Raw genomic sequence first — 19,934 nt, 5'->3', positions numbered from 1 at the left:
ATAAGTGTACAAACGATACAATACCAACATTGTACCATAATGATTACCATTATTCTCTTTGTTCTTCTCCGTAGAAACATGATTTTTTGTAGTGATATGAGTATTTGGTGGAAGATTTGCAAAAAAAGAAAAAAAAAGAATGACGTGGTAGCAATGTAGTACGGGAAGACTAGCAGACCTTAGCCTTATGCGTTGGCACCTCTACTGGGCAGCTTGTATCCTCTTGTGTTATTTAACAGGATCGTGATACTTGGAATGTTGAATTTTGGAAACACTTGAGAGGGGCATCGTACTACAGAAACATTTGTTGCATAGAAGTAGACTACTGGCCATTAAAATTGCTACACCACGAAGATGACGTGCTACAGATGCGAAATTTAACCGACTGGAAGACGATGCTGTGATATGCTAATGATTAGCTTTTCAGAGCATTCCCGCAAGATTGGTGCCGGCGGCGACACCTACAACGTGCTGACATGAGGAAAGTTTCCAACCGATTTCTCATACACAAACAGCAGTTGACCGGCGTTTCGTGGTCAAATGTTGTCGTGATGCCTCGTGTAAGGAGATATGCATACCATCACGTTTCCGACTCTGATAAAGGTCGGATTGTAGCCTATCGCGGTTGCGGTTTATCGTATCGCGACATTGCTGCTCCCGTTGGTCGAGATCCAATGACTGTTAGCAGAATATGGAATCGGTGGGTTCAGGAGGGTAATACGGAATGCCGTGCTGTATCCCAACAGCCTCGTATCACTAGCAGTCGAGATGACAGGCATCTTATCCGCATGGATCGTGCAGCCACGTCTCGATCCCTAACTGATGGGGACGTTTGCAAGACAACTACCGTCTGCACGGAAAGTTCCACGACGTTTGCAGCAGCATGGACTATCAGCTCGGTGACCAAGGCTGCGGTTACACTTGACGCTGCATCATAGACAGGAGCGCCAGCAATGGTGTAATCAACGACGAACCTGAGTGCACGAATGACAAAACGTAATTTTTTAGGACGAATCCAGGTTCTGTTTACAGCATCGTGATGGTCGCATCCGTGTTTGGCGACATAGCGGTGAACGCACATTGGTAGCGTGGATTCGTCATCGCCATACTGGCATATCACCCGGCGTGATGGTATGGGTGCCATTGGTTACGTCTGGGTCACCTCTTGTTCCAACTGACGGCAATTTGAACAGTGGACGTTACTTTTCAGATGTGTTATAGCCCGTGGCTCTACCCTTCTTTCGATTCCTGCGAAATCCTACATTGCTGCAGGGTAATGGACGACAGCATGTTTCTGGGTACAGAAAATGTTCGAATGATACCGTGGCCAGCACATTCTCCAGATCTCTCCCTTATTGAAAACGACTGGTAAATGGTGGCCTAGGAACTGGTTCGTCACTATACGCCAGTCACTACTCGCGATGAACTGCAGTATTTTGTTGAAGCTGCATGGGCAGCTGTACCTGTACACGCCATCCAAGCTCTGTTTGACTCAATGCCTAGGCTTATCAAGGCAGTTATTACGGCCAGAGGTGGTTGTTCTGGGTAATGATCTATCAGGATCTATGCACGCAAATTGTGTGGTAATGTAATCACATGTCAGTTCTAGTATAATATATTTATCCAATGAATACCTGTTTATCATCTGCATTTATTCTTGGTGTAGCAATTTTAATGAGCAGTAGTGTATTTCCTAAAATCGTGTGAAACACGGGCAAGATCGGTGACCCATTAGATGTAAGACTCCAGTGTGATTGAGTTCGCTACACTAGCTGAGAGATGTTTGTTATTATCGGCGCAGGTGTGCGGGAAGCGGTTCGCGGACCGCAGCAACATGATGCTCCATCAGCGCCTGCACTCGGGCATCAGGCCGTACAGCTGCTGCCAGTGCGGCAAGGCGTTCACCAAGAAGCACCACCTGGAGGCGCACATGTCCTGCCACACGGGGCTGCGGCCGCACGCCTGCGACCGCTGCGGCGCGCGCTTCAGCCAGCCCGGCAACATGCGCACGCACCGCAAGAAGTGCACCGCGCCGGGTCCGCCCCGCGGGGGCGGTGTCGGCGTCGTGGGCGGGGCCGGCGGAGGAAGCGGCGGGCCCACGGCGAGAGCGGCGGCCGCCGGCGTCATCATGCGCGTGTCCGGAGAGCTGGTGCAGCGCGTGCTGCATCGCACCGACGATGTAGCCGCCGCCACCGCCCGAAACGTCACGTGCACTACCGACTCAGCTGTGTCTCTCGCGGCTCCGACAGCCACCCACACAAGAAAAGATGGGAATGCTCCACTCTCGAACTACAATGTCTCATATACTGCCTGAGTCGCTGCGAGCCAGTATGTCAAGGCAATGCCAGTTACTATTTGTAAGAGACGATTCTGTAGCAGAATCCACATTAAGGATTATTATCATATTTAAGTTTTGTTCAACAGTGTTGCTTTTGGTGTAATACTGATCTCTATGTGATTGACTTCTCATGGTTGGGGTCCACAGTCATACAATATTTCTTAAAAGGCATCATAGTCGCCGTTGACTGTATATAATATTTATTATTACGATTGCAATTTCGGCCTTATGGCCGTTTTCAAGCAACACTGCGAAAGTTACCTACACACAAAAAATTCAAAACTGAACCACAGGGTGTATATACATAATTAAGCAAACATTTCATTAAGATAGTCGCGCATTTATAAAAATTTGTGAGAAATGAAACATTTAATTGTATCCGTAGAATCTGATTTATTGCATCAATCTACTTCAACAGTGATTCATAGAACTGTACAGTTACTTTAGACACTCATCGAAAACATTTTAAGCAATTTCAATTGAATAATATACGTATTTACATCGTCGTATTTGCTACAATAGAGCCTTGTTGAAGGATGAATCCTGTAATTGTGCGGAGGCATTGTGCTGTTGTGGTGCTACACAATGAATTTGATTGCTGGCGAGCGCTTTACGCCATTCATATTCGTAAAATGCATACGCATACGAAGTATTATATATGTCAGAGCTCCGTCTTCATCTCTTTTGCGAGCACTTAAGTCAATGTGAGAGTTTTTTCACAGGTATAACATGTATTCACCTCTATTACGTTATAAATAAATATTCCCATCTTGTCCTACCGCCCCTTACAATCATAGCACTATTTAGAAAGCTGTATGATGTCGACAGATGAAAAGACTTTACGATATAAAGCTTATAAGTTGTATCCTTGGTGTACACTATCTTTGCTCCGTGCACGGGCAGTAACTTTAGTAAAAGTATTTTCGCTCCAAAGGACTTAGCTCCACATGTCAGTGCACCTGAGCTTGTTTGTGTGACAGATTATTAGAACGACGGTAACATTAACATTTCAGTACACATTGAACAACATATTACAATGTAAAAAGTGACGACGTGTAATGTCAGATAGTCTTATATTCTGACAGAATGTAAGTAATGTACATTTCTCACCAATTTTTATAAGTGCGCAACTATCTTAATGAAATGTTTGCTTAATTACATATATACAGATTGTGCTTCGCTTTTGTATTTTTTGTATGTAGGTAACGTTTGCAGTGTTGCTTGAAAATGGTCATAAGGACGAAATTACAACCGTAACAATAAATATTTTATGAAGTCAACGGCGACAATGATGTCTTTTAAGAAATGTTCTCTATGTAATTTCTAGCGCTTCCATTGTTCCCAATAGTCTTGAAAGCGACTCAACAGTATTCTTCGTTTTCTTACCAAATTTATGGCTCAGACTGCACTCTACAATTTTTATTATTTCACTCCACATTATCAAACCCTGGAAATTCTGTCCCATGATCAAATGTGCCCTGAAAACTCAAGGAAATAAAACGAAAACAAGATATGTCTGTTGTGTAAATCAGTCTATTCTTTTTGCCACCATTCACAAAGAACATCAAACTGAATTTCATCCACCGTCAAATTGCCACTTCACTGCATCTAGTTATTTTTAGCAGAATGTCTCTTACTGAGAAGGGCAACAGAAAAGATTAGTCATGTGATATAATTAATAATAATAATTGATCCTTCCCTTTGACATTTTAGGCGGGCTGTGAACAGTTGCTTATTTTGCTAACCACAGCCGATGAAAACAGATTACATGAAACTGTGTTGCTCTCCATTCCTACAGCCGTCATAGATTTCGCGTAAAGACTGTCTCATCTTGAGAAATTCTTTGCCCATTTCATCTTGCATCTTCCTAAAATTTTACTACTTTTGTTTTCCTTTGTATCAAAACAACATAACGAATTAAACCAATCAGCTTTGTTCTACGCTTTACAGAAGCGCATTGCAGTGAATCCTTAATAATAATGCAACTCTTTGAACTCTGTTACAATCGTGGCAGTAGTCTTGTCCGTCAATGTCGTACATAAATTTTCGTAAGAGTGGCATCTATCACCAGTCATTTAGCAATATGGCATCTTTGAACATATATTTACATACTTGCATATTCATTATGTAATTAATTGTAAACACTGATCCAATGCAGTACCATACGAAACAGCGTTGATAAAATTAACGCCATCGTCATCCACGTGTCGATCTCTTTATTAGTGACACTACCAGCTTCTTCCGTAATAACTAATCTGCCTTAGAAAATGCAATATTCTGTGAAGATTTTGGCAGAAAATTGTAGCTCCGCCATTTCTGTCTAATGCTTCTGATTTAACAGTGTTCTACTGATGTCAACTGCATACATGCCTTTGTTCCACCACGTTTCAAAATTTTGCTGTTTTATTCCACGGATTTTCTGTTAAATACGTCTCCCTATTAAACGGGAGATTACTTGTAGAGGACCGGTTTAGGTAACTGTTCCTCATTTCCAAGCTAATAAGCAACAGTAGCAATTTTAAATTGTTTCGAGGACAACTCTCCGATCTTGCCGGTCTCCTTTGCTTCACTCTTTTTGCAAATTTTTGCTTCATATATAGCGCAATCCTTTCAGTTGTTCGAGTCTTCAGTTCTGCTTTACTGGAGATTGCCTTAATTTCTACTACTATATTTTGCGTTGACCAATGGTTTCTTTCTGTGCTTTTGCTCTATGTGTATCACAACCAGTCTCTTTAATAACTAAATAGCAAGTTTATTTCAGATGAAAGTTGTCCCATTGCTCCAGTAGTTTTATCTAATGCGAAATGTTTGTGTACTTTGCCACTATTTGATATCAGAAAATGTTTTATGAACTTCTAATAGACGGATGTATTTAATTCCATAAAATATCTCCAGCAGTGGTGTAGAGTAATGGTTTACAAGGAGGACAAGCAGAGAACTAAAAATAATTTGTATGGGCTGTACATATGAATGAGAAGTGTTCCAATTATGTTATAGGATCAACATAAAGAATCAAGAACACTGTTAACGAGATAAAATCTCTTACAATAAACGAGAGAAGAGACGACCAGTTATCTAATCTGCGCTATGTAAGCTACTGTCGATTTCAGATTGATACAATATCTTAAATATCAACACGTTATGGAACTAATTTTCGTTTTCTAAAATCTGATCACCAATACCAAAGAATGGCGTGTATCTCGTCTTTACTTATCTATAACTAAAGTATTATGTGTCTTGTCCCATTGAATCATTTGCAAAAGTGAGATGTTTTGACACTGATGATGTTACAACTTCCGCCAGGTCGAATCATCTGTTTATTGATCCATTTCTTTCGACGGAGACCCACCAGTCAAACCATATACTCGGGTTTATTAAATTTTCGAGTAAAGCACTTACATCACAGAAACTGTGACTTAGTAATTTTCCGTAATGCCATGTAGCATTAAGTATGGTGCTGTTACGCATTAGCATGCTGCTCACTCATCTGTTAGAGATTCGTATTACAACAGCAATCCATAATTAAATGAAACCTGTGAGAACTTGCATTGTGCTGATGATAACTGATAGCGTATTTTCCACATTCGAAATTTCATGCCGTAAGTAAACACTGAGCAAATTATGTGGGATTGTTCAGTTCAAATATCCAGTCTCTGTCAAAGAACGTATTACTTCATAATGGATTCAAATCTTCTTAAAATATGGATAGGTTGTAACATTTCCTGGTATATATTTATCTCACATTTACTTCATGCTCTTCTAGACACGTAAAAATGAACAAGGTCTTTAAGTTTCGGAAGCTGTAATTAATTTTTATTCTTAAATTTCTTGGATGTATCTTCATTCAAAGGTTCAGGGCATATTTTCTGTTATCGGGAACCGAAGACCTGAAAACCATTAGCAGGAATATGTCTCGAATAGCATTCCTTTTCAGTTGCTTTCTGGTTACTCGAGTTCATCAACAATTGCTTGTCTACGAATTTTTTATCGTTATCACATCTAATCGGTATTCTTGTACCCACCTGGATGTGTTTCATCGTGCTTAACAGAAAATGTTATACAGATTTTCATTTCCTTTAAAAGTCCTAAAATAAAACAGAAATAAGAAATGTTCGAAAATTATTTTATCCAGTAAAAGAAGACTTTGCTTCCAAAGATTTAATTTAGTCCTTGGTTCACCATTACTATACACCGTGTATAACGCATACAGAACACTATTACCCAAAAGCAGAATTACAGACAGGTACATTGTTGTTAGCTAAATATTAAACCCAACACTGCTGTGAAAAGCAGACCGTGATGGCCTATTCTTCCGCAGTAGGCAATGTAGTCTGGAATGATTCAGTATATTTTCGTATGCCATAATTTTTGTACGAGATATCTGTATTTTTTTTTCTAAATGTTGACGTGGCTTGTATTAGGTCCCGTGTAGAGAAACCCACTGCCCCTATGCCGACATAAGGAAGCGCACAATCTTTTGTTGGCGACATAGTCCCTGTCAAATCCGCTTGTCTTTCAGTAATTCGGCAATAAATCGGTATGACTAATACATCCACCCCACTGTATCTCCAGCTTCATGAAAAGGTTATATTGATACTAAATATAAATTTTTCAGTCTTCTTAATCTTGATGCTGCTACTGAATAATATAATTTTTTTTCTTTTGAATTATCGAGTACTGTATTCTCTTGTGCGTTCTACACTTATTCTGAGAGTAAAGTTAAGGAACCTTATAGATAATTCTTTATAAGAACGGCCGAGAAAAGCGATTACCACAGGAAATGATACTTTTATAAGACGGACTATTCCAGGTATTGATATCTTCTTTTGGTAAGGATTGTGGATGAACCCCGACTTCGAAATTGAGGGACACTACAAATGGAAACTGGAAAGGAACTTGATTTTTATGAAGTTAATTTGGTTTTCAAATGTTTTATTGACTTTTCTGGGTTTCCAGTCTTTGTATTTCTTGCACATATGCTTCAGGGAACTTAATCAAAACTGTTATATGTGCCTGCCTTGCAACTCCCTGCAGCTTCGGCTGTTCACAAACGTCTATGGAAAACTAACCTATCTCACGATGTCAGTACTCCATAAAACGTTGTCTTCTAGTGTGCAATATTCTCTTCATCTGCTGCTTCGACCGTTTACTGAGGTTTTCTTTTCACAGAACAGAATATTTCAAGTGGTTCGATTCCAATTATAAGACTGCTTTCTCAGTATTAGAGTCGCAGCAATTTTGTTACTTTTATTTTTTAGAAACTGGTTTTCGAACCTTTTACTCAGGTTTTCTTTCCAAGAACAGAATATTTCAAGTGGTTAGATTCCAATTATGAGACTGCTTTCTCAGCATTAGAGTCGGTGCAATTTTGTTACTTTTATTTTTTAGAAACTGGTTTTCGAATTTGGTTTCTGTTATATTACGCCGCCCACAGTACTCAGAATATTTGTTTAACACTACAAACGTCTCGCCAACAAAAATTGTGCTTTGTGGCGTCACCAAATCATTGTCAGGAGGGAGCTGTAAAAAACAGGACTTTAAGTTGTTGCTTTGGGTGATCTCAACAATATTTACAAAGAAGTGAACCGTGTACAAGGAGGTTGTTTCTTGAAAAAGCGACAAACAAATAAAGTATAGAGTAGCTTGTAAGTTCTTACTTCACAGTGGCCGGCTGTTGTGGCCGAGCGGTTCTAGGCGCTACAGTCTGGAATCGCGCCACCGCTACGGTCGCGGGTTCGTATCCTGCCTTGGTCATGGATGTGTGTGATGTCCTTAGGTTAGTTAGGTTTAAGTAATTTTAAGTTCTAGGGGATTGATGACCTCAGAAGTTAAGTCCCATAGTGCTCAGAGCAATTTGAACCATTTTGAACTTCACACTGTAGATTTGAAATGCCGTCCACGCGTACACAAGAAGTGAAGCTTGAACTGTAGAAAATTGAGGGCCAAAATATCTAGAGCTTCTTTTGTATATTTATTTTTATATTTGTAGCACGATGCATGGAAACAACAGTTCTGTTGTTAGAGCTGCCATATGGACGTGAGTGCAGTCCGTCCCAGATACAGTATTACAAATAAAGAAAGCATTTCCGATGATGCTTTCGCACCAGTTTTTATGGCAGTTGGTGTGACAGGAGAGCATTCGTCTGTTTAGTAAAAGAGGAGGTTTTCCGAATTTTTTGCTAAAGTTTCTGGTGGGTGTGATTATAACTATTTAGATGAAATTGTTTTCGTAAGTTTCCCTATATTTTAAAAGGGAACTATGCCACCTTGTTTGACATATTCGTGTTCGAAAACATATGTAACTGATGGGTTATTATATGATATAATTATGGTGATATAATTATGGTGGATAAATGAGAAGATTTAGACGACTACATTTATTCAGATATGCTTAAGTCAAGTCTCATATTATGAGTACCTCCTTTTAATTTCTTGTTCACTATAAGTAACATCTTGAAATGACTGTACTAATCACGGAAGGCTTCCAGGTAGTATTTCTCGCTTATTTTACTACATACCGATGTTTAATGTAAGAAAAAGGTAATTCTTTCACAACCTGCTCCACTGCCGATAAACGGAGAATTCGTGGTTTATTGATTTCTGTTGGACTTTCTGATGTATGTGGATCAATGATCTGTGATACGTTTTTCACTATTGATCTCCCATGAAGATATAAACACCATTTCAGTATAAGATAGACATAGTGACGAAATCCAAAAGTACGTTTCATATCTAGATTTTCGATGACCTAACTATGTGAGATAAAATATGAGACAAAAGTGTGAGGATATTGGTATGAACACATACCTAGTTCCTACTTGGCTTTTCTGTGTTGATGGCCCCCTTTGTTGTTGAGAATCTCTATGAAAAAACTTATTTTACTTACTTTTATGTAAATTTTACCTATATTTTCAATAAACACATTGCTAAAAATAAATTGTTCTTATTTCCTTTATTCCATATTATGTTATGTTACTCTTATATTAGGTATCCAGATGCATGTAGTATCAGATGTGTGGAACGAAAGGTATAATAGCAGTCAGAAATGATTAAAAACTAAAAATTCGTAGTTTAGTATCAAGTATTAATGGAGAAAACAGATGATAACTCATGGTTTTAATGTGTTTGTGTAAATCATTACTGACTGAGTCAGATAACATTATAAAATTAATATTTGTGAGTATTTGGGCAAAGGTGTTTGCAGGAACTCCGTCTGATAGTTCGTTCAGGCAGTCTAATTTGCTTTCACGTTTTCTTAAACGTCATGTTACATGAAAGACTCAGGGAGAAACATAAGCGTTCATAACACATATCGGTGTCCCAGAGGCCAGAACACTGATCGACTCAAAACTGACTTTATTTGGAATTTGGAAATACTACGCAATAACAGATGCGTAATTCTTGCTGAGATTTACCTCAATAAACACAGAAATGTTGAGTTCAAGTTTGTTTGGATGGGCGAGACAAATGGGTATTCTGTCTCACGGTCTGCGGAAGTTACACTACGTAGTTCTGATATAAACAATGGAAAGTGACGACAACATCCGTGAAGAAGTCTCTGAAAAATGTGACTTTCTACAACTTCACTAACTCAGGATTGGACAAACGCAAACACCTACAGGTACACTACTGGGCGTAAAACAAGCATCAAGAATATAATTTGAAAAGGCATCAACATGAAACGAAACCGTCCATGTGGCACACAGAGCAAGAAAGAAGGGGAAAACAAAAAAAGAAAAACACATGGTTACAGTTTTGGAAGACCTATCGCTGGTCAGATCAAAGCTTAAATTTGTTAAATCATCACCATAATATTAAAAAAGTGCCAGATCAAAGATTCATGGAAGAAGATGTAAAAGTCTATTGTAGTGGTAACAGACTATGAATAGGTTGAACAGGCATTACAACTGTCTGTATGGCATAACAAACACATATATTAGTAACAAGAGATTATATGAATTTCATCTAAGTTAAATTTAGTTACTGAGTGAATAATACAAAATTTTTAACAATCATTAAGCAGGCATAGTAATAAATTTTTAAATGAAGAACCATATGGATAACACAAACTGTAGACACTGGTAATCACTCAACCACATCACTGTATGGGCAACAAGAAACGTAATACCTATAGCCTAGATCGAACAGATTGAAAGTGAGAAAAAAAATAGTATTGCGTATGGCAGTAACACAACCTAGTTAAATCTCACTCGATTAGTGTGTCCTCATAATAATAATAAATGAATGTTTGTACTTAAGAACAACAGCAGCTGAAATACAGGGTGATTCAAAAAGAATACCACAACTTTAGGAATTTAAAACACTGCAACGACAAAAGGCAGAGCTAAGCACTATCTGTCGGCGAATTAAGGGAGCTATAAAGTTTCATTTAGTTTTATATGTGTTCGCTTGAGGCGCTGCTGACTATGCGTCAGCGTCAGTTGATGCTACGATGGCGACCGCTCAACAAAAGCTTTTTGTGTTATTGAGTACGGCAGAAGTGAATCGACGACAGTTGTTCAGAGTGCATTTCGAACGAAGTATGGTGTTAAACCTCCTGATAGGTGGTGTATTAAACGTTGGTATTAACAGTTTACAGAGAATGGGTGTTTGTGCAGACGGAAAAGTTCTGGACGGCCGAGAACGAGTGATGAAAATGTAGCACGCATCCAGCAAGCATTTGTTCGCAGCCCAGGAAAATCGACTCGCAGAGCTAGCAGAGAGCTGCAAATTCCACAAACAACTGTATGGAGAGTCCACATTTGCACTTATCTGTCCGTAACTACCTGAACGTCAACTACCCGAGGCGATGGATCGGCCGCCAGGCAGCCCGTGACAGAGCACTTCATCACTGGCCTCCAAGAAGCCCTGATCTTACAACCTGCGATTTTTTCTTATGGGGGTATGTTAAAGATATGGTGTTTCGGCCACCTCTCCCAGCCACCATTGATGATTTGAAACGAGAAATAACAGCAGCTATCCAAACTGTTATGCCTGATATGCTACAGAGAGTGTGGAACGAGTTGGAGTATCGGGTTGATATTACTCGAGTGTCTGGAGGGGGCCATATTGAACATCTCTGAACTTGTTTTTGAGTGAAAAATACCTTTTTAAATACTCTTTGTAATGATGTATAACAGAAGGTTATATTATGTTTCTTTCATTAAATACACATTTTTAAAGTTGTGGTATTCTTTTTGAATCACCCTGTATATAAAGATTCAAACACGTCACATATACCATTCAGTCATTAATATTGCTCATGGTATAGTTTAATGTTTTTCACAAGGCGCCTGCCCTTGTGGCATGAGGTATGCCCCAGACTACACCTTCAAAATAGCTTATGTACTCTTTCCCCTTGCTATATTTCCAGTTTCGCTCCTGGTCATCTGATGCATTGTGCCTTGAGTTCTAATATCCGTAGCTGCCACGGTCCCCTCTGTAACCAACATCGCCACACAAACCAACATAATGTCTCATTATTATTATTCAAATGTCGTCCACCATGTCTTTTGTTATGGTTTGAATGGTTATTGTGTTGGGTTCATTGTCCCTTATACTCCTCTATCATCTTCTTCTCCTCCTGTTCCTCTTGACTCATACATGTCTAATTGTCCTAGGGCTGACATCATTGCCTCTTTTTCATCTCTAGGGATTGCTAGCAACTTATCCTGAACTCCAGTTGGTTGTTTACTTATGATCAGGGACACTATGGCTTTTGTCGTCATTGGTTCACCTAAAAACAAGTTCCTCTCACCATAATCATGATCTTGAAAATTTTCTTGAAGGTCTCGTCTCCCCTCTCTCAGACCTTCTACCTTGCTATAGACTGTTACGTACTTCATTTTGCTTCTGTCACAACCAGTACTGTTGCAAAACTTCCTTTTCAAATTCAGCAGGGGTTGTACACTTGTGTCCTATTCTCATACCCCAGGTACCAAACTTGCTGCAACGAAGGGCACCTTTCTTTGCTTGTCCCATCATTCAGGTAACAAGCCCTTAAATTGATCTAAGAAATCTCCAGGATGCCATCTTCCACTTGGTTCGAAGTTCTTAAAATTCCCTTTGCCAAGGAGGACCTCATTATTTTGTATACCAATTAAGCTACGTCCGGCAATGCTTCCATCACGTAATAGTTATTTCACTTCACTCTTCACCTGCTGATTGATCTGTTCCTTAGTCTTGCCGACCTCACTGTTCACTTCTTCCACTCACCGTGCATATGCGTCCTGGTTTAGGGCAACAGCTGATATTCTGTGTTTACAGTGTTACACTTCCTCATCCATTTGTTTGTAATGCTCGTCGTAAATCTCAACACTTTTACTAAGTTCTTCTTTCACTTCTTTGACATCTTACTCTGCCTTTTCAAAACGTTTAGCACTGTCTGCAACGTTCTCCTCAAATCGAACGGTAAGTTCATCTGTTCTCTTATGACTTGACTCAGCCAGTTTCCTTAGAGCCTCATTAGTCTCGTCGATCGTTTTACTGAGTTGTTCGTTTATGTGCTGTACCGATTGCCTAATATCTTCCCTTCATTGTTTGTTGTTATGCTCTAGTGATCACCTAACATCTTCCTTTTGGCACATAATATCTTCCCTCTAGCGCTTAATGTCTTCCTTTATTTGTTTATTGTCATGCAATAATGTTTTGAACATGTCAACGATAGACATGTCAGCCTAAATCTACACTCATCCCGTCAAGGCGTCTCCACGATTGGTGACGACATTGCATTACGACTTCCCATCTCTGTTGATATACTACTGTCACCTATACCGGAATCCTTCGACATTTCCCTACTAGTTGCTTCTGTTTTCGTCTCCACCCTATTACTTTAACCGAAAGAGTCTCCTTTCACCGCCCTGTCTATTGCAGTTGCACCAACCTCATTATGTGCAATATTGAACCCCATACAAGTCACTCAAGGAAAAAAATAAACAAATCACAATAGCACTCGTAGTACCTAATGGATGGCAATAACCACAACAAAACTACAACGCCGTATGCACTCAACGCTGTAATTCGTGCTCAGAAGCACACATAACATACAGGATCACGTAAAAGAAGAAAAAACGAAAAATAAGCTAACGTAAATAGAGTTCAGCCATTGTATTACCTGTTGTTAAACAATTAGACTACTAAGTAAGCGGGATCTGGCAGTGACATCTGCTGTACTGTACGGTCGGCAAGGTAAATAATGTCTCGTGACATTAATTTAATGATACAAAAGAATTTTATCCGTCAGTGTTTGTAATTGCGTTATTATAGAACGCAATCTACGCTGCCAGTTAATTACTCTCGTTGCTTCAGTTGCGTGTCGTAACGTTGTGGTGCGTTACTTACTTTGCGTTGTATTCTGGCCCCGTAGTAGCAGCTGTTGCGTAGCGCCGACTCAGTAGACGCCGTCCGGCTGTGAGCACTGCACCCTCTCTGCAAAGGATGGTAATATTTGCGGCGTCGCTCGCGTCGTATATGATGATGGCTGCCAAAAAGTTTTCACTTTTGCCCGTAGGTGACACTAGAATCGTCTACCGTTATGGCTGTCAAATAAGTGCTCACTTTCGTACCTAGGTACCGCTAGCGTCGTCAAAAGCGCACCACTGTGGATTTGTTTACTTCGTACTTCGAGCATAAATATTATAGAATGGCCCTGACGTCATTTTCGTGGCTCCGACATCTCTGAGTTAAAGTCACGTGTTTGTCGGCAAAACATGGTTGTTTCGTGTTGCGCTTATGGCTGTACTCAGCGTTTTGTCAGGGGAAATGGCATTACATTTCACCTGTGTTTCTATGATATTGCAGATGCGTTTATTGAAATCTGCTGAAGTGACTTTTACATGTTTTATACACTTGATACAGAGAATCACGTAAATTAAAGTGTTAAAAGTGATGCCTGTAAAGTCAGACTCATATTAGATTTTGGAAGGTATCTGTGATAATTCGGTTACATAAGTAAGTATAACTGTTTCATGTTCCTACTTATAGGTTCCCTAAGAATGAAAATTGAAGACAGCTTTGGATACGGGCCCTGAAACGGAAAAACTTTAAGCCATCTGCACATACGCCCCTTTTTGTATATGCAAGTGAGGTTATAATAAGGTAAGAGCACCTATAGTCGGCACATGAAGAGAATTTTTTTCTACCTTCTAATGCTATTAAATAAATGTAGCATCCAAAATTATTTTCTGAAACTTCAAAATATCATTTTTTTAACTGATAGTTTAAACTTTTGTAAAAATAGTAGGAACTTAACCTTTGAAGTGCACCTAAAATTGATACTCTAAAATGGACCTGCTCCTAAAGTCGAAAATTTAGGCTCCTATAGTTGACATAATTCCCATGTCCCATTTTCTTTTATAAGTGACTAGAGCTCAAAATGCGGCGAATCCAATGTTTAAAGTTTTGACACGAGTCCAGTCTTACTGTTTAAAAGAATTTTAACGTTTGACTTTAATTGATAGTTTATAGTAATTTCATCCCGCTGCCCACCAGAGGGGCGTTCGATGTGTTTGTTAGATTTTATACAGGGTGTTTCAAAAATGACCGGTATATTTGAAACGGCAATAAAAACTAAACGAGCAGCGATAGAAATACACCGTTTGTTGCAATATGCTTGGGACAACAGTACATTTTCAGGCGGACAAACTTTCGAAATTACAGTAGTTACAATTTTCAACAACAGATGGCGCTGCAAGTTATGTGAAAGATATAGAAGACAACGCAGTCTGTGGGTGCGCCATTCTGTACGTCGTCTTTCTGCTGTAAGCGGGTGCTGTTCACAACGTGCAAGTGTGCTGTGGACAACATGGTTTATTCCTTAAAACAGAGGATTTTTCGGGTGTTGACTTCCACCGCCTAGAACAAAGTGTTGCAACAAGACGAAGTTTTCGACGGAGGTTTAATGTAACCAAAGGAACGAAAAGCGATACAATAAAGGATCTGTTTGACAAATTTCAACGGACTGGGAACGTGACGGATGAACGTGCTGGAAAGTTAGGGTGACCGCGTACGGCAACCGCAGAGGGCAACGTGCAGCTAGTGCAGCAGGTGATCCAACTGCGGCCTCGGGTTTCCGTTCGTCGTGTTGCCCATTTTTCAGATCCGAAACGATTACTGAATCTCGCTGTCGTGAATTTGTGGCGGTACATACTGCCTTAGACGACACTGCGAACACGTCTGGTTTATGCAAGATGGTGCCCGGCCACATCGCACAGCGGACGTCTTTAATTTCCTGAATGAATATTTCGATGATCGTGTGATTGCTTTGGGCTATCCGAAACATACAGAAGGCGGCGTGGATTGGCCTCCCTATTCGCCTGACATGAACCCCTGTGACTTCTTTCTGTGGGGACACTTGAAAGACCAGGTGTACCACCAGAGTCCAGAAACAATTGAACAGCTGAAGCAGTACATTTCATCTGCATGTGAAGCCATTCCGCCAGACACGTTGTCAAAGGTTTCGGGTAATTTCATTCAGATACTACGTTATATTATTGCTACACATGGTGGATATGTGGAAAATATCGTACTATAGAGTTTCCCAGACCGCAGCGCCATCTGTTGTTGACAATTGTAACTACTGTAATTTCGAAAGTTTGTCTGCCTGAAAATTTACTGTTGTCCCAAGCATATTGCAACAAACGTTGTATTTCTATCGCTGCTCGTTTATTTTGTATTGCTGTTTCAAATAAACCGGTCATTTTTGAAACACCCTGTAAATGGTACTGTGAACAAATACAGGTCAAATGTAGTTCTGACATAATTTTTCGCAAATAAAAAAGTAATTTTTGCTGGAAGCGTTTGGCAGTCAATTGAGAAATGTGGGTAAAATACGATACAAACTTAGGATAGCAGACCACTGATTTGAAATCCCGCCACGTTTTGGCAACAGTCACGTGGTTTGTGTTGGAGCCACATCAGCCCTATAGCTTCTGCACAGCAAGGCCAGTCTACTAGTATCTATGGTCGAGGACTAGTTCATCGCACTGTCACGGATCATACGAGTACATACAGTGTATCACAAGCTCTTGATCCAACTTAACAGTCACCGTTTATACAGAAATAGTTCACTCTCCTAATTAATTATAAGGCACTTCTTATCCGAAAATTGCAAGTACTGAATAATTCCTCACATCAATTAGCGGCATGCAACAGTGGGTATACTTGGCGTGTTTTAATCGTTCGACAGCGTTATACCTTTTAAAATTAGTAGGTTTTTATTACAAGCACCGACAATAAAAACAAAATTCGACATAGTCACAGCTTCTTTTGTTTGTTGTTTTATGCTGTTATATAACTGAGCAGAAGAACAAACAGACATAAGCTGGTATTGTAGCTCTGCTTTATAAACAACGTGGAAGTAACATGCGGCTGTCATAAGAAAATACGAGCTATTATTGGTCTACCTTCCCTACTTCGTTCTTATTGGAGCAGTCTTCAAATGATTTGACGACAATGGACACTTCGGCGTAATAAAAGTACAAAGGCTCTTTGAACTCTTCGGCTCGGCTTGCCGAACAAATGAAAGCGCCAACCTCTATTAAAATACACTGAAATTTGTTGCGACAAATCCACAATACTCCCAGTTTGTGACACAATCTCATACAAAATATTGAAATCAAAGAATAATCAAATTGAAAAGTGTAACTGGCTCCATCTTTATTATTGGCTCCTGAAAAAATAAATAAAAATATTGAATATGACTTTAGCGTAACTTCAGAGGGCCCGAAAACCAGACTTGGACGTCCGGTTGGGACGTTCAGCTGGTCATCACAATTTTTTATTTAGAAACTGGACTATCCAATCTAAACCCAGAAAGTGGGAAACCCTGGACGAAATGGTTATATGTGTTATTAGACAGCAAATTCGGAGCTGCGCTGCTGTGAACAATATGAAGAAATAACATTGTGTCGCAGGGAAGGCTTGCAAGAAAACTTTAACAACGATTAGGATTGGGTTTTCAGAGGAACCAAAATAATCACCCTGAACACCTATACGACAGTTTCATAAGGAGCACATTATATATGATTTTTACGAAAAAACTTGGCATCAATATGGAAGTGGTGAGTGGTTTCGTCAGGCTAAATGTGTATTCGTACGGACTATAATGTGAGCAAATATTGTGGGAGCGGTAGTTTGCGAGAAATAGTGTGCAACGAAATTGGAGTACACTGTTTGATTGTTGTGTTATGCAGAGTATTGTTGTATAGACGTGAGAGACTAGCGCCTGTAAAAATACAGGAGAGTACGCTGTCACTGTTCCTCCTCCTTGTTGCTGGTGTTATAACATGGCAGGGCTGCCAACCTGTCCTGGTTTTCAGTTTGCTTTGCTGGGTTGAGCATGACGATGGAGAGCTGTACTGCTAGTATAATGCTACATATCCTTTACTAACAGAGTGTTCATCGATGTACAGAAAGTAGATATCCTACGCTTAACTAACTATTCTAGTACGACACTTTAACATAATTCTGTAATGACGGAAGTGTTATATTTGTAGATAAATCTTACTTATGTTGCTATGGCTGTCTCGTTGTCGAGAGTGTCGGTTCCTGCTCGTACTTTCCAATTAAGAGGTCCAACGTTTTTTGTTTCAGTAAAGATCTCAGGAATATTGTTGTTTTTTGGAATAATCAGTATTTCTTCATAAATTCTTGACGCTTTCTACAAAGCCACTTGTTAAGTAAATGCATTGTACAGCATTTCAACAAGACACAAAGAACTTGACAGCTACATTGAATGATTTAGACAACAACTTAAACTGTTATGGTATGTTTCGAGCTTAAAATTTCAACAAGTATTACATACATAGCTTGCAGATCCTTGTGCAACAGGACGTATTTCTAATGTCTTAATTGAAATTACTATTCAGGTATAATTTACATAATGTTTTCTGCTTTTAGTTCTTTATATAAACATCTGTGCGCCTAATAATTAATAATGGTATTTGCAAATTCCGGCCGCGCGGGATTAGCCGACCGGTCTTGGGCGCTGCAGTCATGGACTGTGCGGCTGGTCTCGGAGAAGGTTCGAGTCCACCCTCGGGCATGGGTGTTTCTCCTTACTATAATTTAGGTTAAGTAGTGTGTAAGCTTAGAGACTGATGACCTCAGTAGTTAAGTGCCATAAGATTTCACACACATTTCAACATTTTTGCAAATTCTGCCAATACATAAACTATCTTTTTCCTTTCTTTGTGTAACTGTCGATTGAATTATCAATACTACAACTAGAAAAAGTAAAAATGAGAAAAGAAATTTTCTTTACAGTCAAACCAAAGTCTAATAACACTAGTTTCACTGTAATGTGGTTTTTGACTCCTTTATGTTAACAATTGCGATTACTAATTTTCATGGTTGAAGATCGATGTTGCTAAGTGGTTTGACATGAAAAAATAAATTTGTATTTTTCAGGAAAATTTTCCTTTGGTGATCAGATCGAAGTAAAATTGTCTTTAGATGTGGACTAAATAATTTAGCAATGACAATTCACGCCCAAGTTTATACGGAACGGAACGTTTCAAGTGAAGTACGAAAGTCCTGAGGAGGCAAGATTCATTACGCTAGGTAAACATAGAAGTGGTTCTGCGACGGTGTTTGATTATTAAACAGCTGTCCGAAGTGGCCGAGCGGTTCTAGGCGCTTCAGTCTGGAACCGCGCGACCGCTACGGTTGCAGGCTCGAATCCTGCTTCGGGCATGGATGTGTGTGATGTCCTTAGGTTAGTTAGGTTTAAGAAGTTCTGATTTGTAGGGGACTGATGACCTAAGATGTTAAGTCCCATAGTGCTCAGAGCCATTTGAACCATTTTGATTATTAAAAATGTACGACTGTATATTTAGTTTTGTTTCCTGCAGCGTACTTGCGCTGCGTTAGGAATGCGGGGCTCCTGACTGACGCGAGAAACTTGCTGTGCGGCCTGCCCTGCAGGCTTCCAGCCGTGCACGCACCACGCTGCCCACACAGTTCAGCTTTCGGCCGTCAGTAGCAGACAGAGGCCGCAACGACTCGGCGGGCACGCGCCTGCGCTGCCCACACGAGAGCTACTGTGTCGCCTCATCACCCGGACGACAGGTGCTACTGGACAATTGAGCTGCCGTGCTGCGTCGCCTTGTCAGCTTCACAACGGCTGCTACTTGCTCACTGTGCTGTCGTGCGGGTGACAAGACGACACAGGCTCTCAGGCGTGGGCAGCAGAGGTGGGTCCCAGCCGGCTTCCTGTGGCCGCTGCCTGCTGCTAAGGGCCGAGAGCTGAACCGTGTGGGCGGCGCGGAGAGTGCAAGGCGGGACGCCTGCAGAGCAGGCTGGTCACGACTGTTGAAAGTTCCCACGCGTCTAATTTAATGCTGTCATGGTGCAGAAACCAGAATTAAATATGTGGTTGCAATACAAGTTTAGCTGAAAAAAATGAGCGTTTGGCGTCAATGGCCGGGAGGCCCCTCATCGGGCAGATCTGCACTCCGTGGTGCAGGTCTTACTACTAGGGCCCGGATTTTAACTACGTAAAAAGCAGTAAAATATGCAAGTATTTATGACTTAAAACTTACATAAATATCTTAAAAAATAAAGCATGACTTAATAGAAGTTTACTTAAAACATCCTT

The 19,934-nt window shown here is 40.2% G+C and overlaps 1 protein-coding gene across 1 annotated transcript in view; it reads left to right on the top strand.

Moving 5' to 3' along the window:
• Window positions 1-19,423, top strand: part of LOC126282330 (gastrula zinc finger protein XlCGF8.2DB) — a 31,371-nt gene extending 11,948 nt beyond the window's left edge. Inside the window, exons 3-4 of the mRNA XM_049981988.1 lie at window positions 1,802-2,065; window positions 19,262-19,423. Of these exons, the coding sequence (XP_049837945.1) occupies window positions 1,802-2,065; window positions 19,262-19,423 (426 nt within the window). The remainder of the gene's footprint in view (window positions 1-1,801; window positions 2,066-19,261) is intronic.
• The last annotated feature ends 511 nt before the right edge of the window (window positions 19,424-19,934 follow it).

The sequence above is a fragment of the Schistocerca gregaria genome, chromosome 7 (genome assembly GCF_023897955.1).
Source record: "Schistocerca gregaria isolate iqSchGreg1 chromosome 7, iqSchGreg1.2, whole genome shotgun sequence".
NCBI classification, from domain to species: domain Eukaryota; kingdom Metazoa; phylum Arthropoda; class Insecta; order Orthoptera; family Acrididae; genus Schistocerca; species Schistocerca gregaria.
Note: the sequence above shows the minus strand (reverse complement) of the source record. Positions and strands in the feature narration are given on the sequence as shown.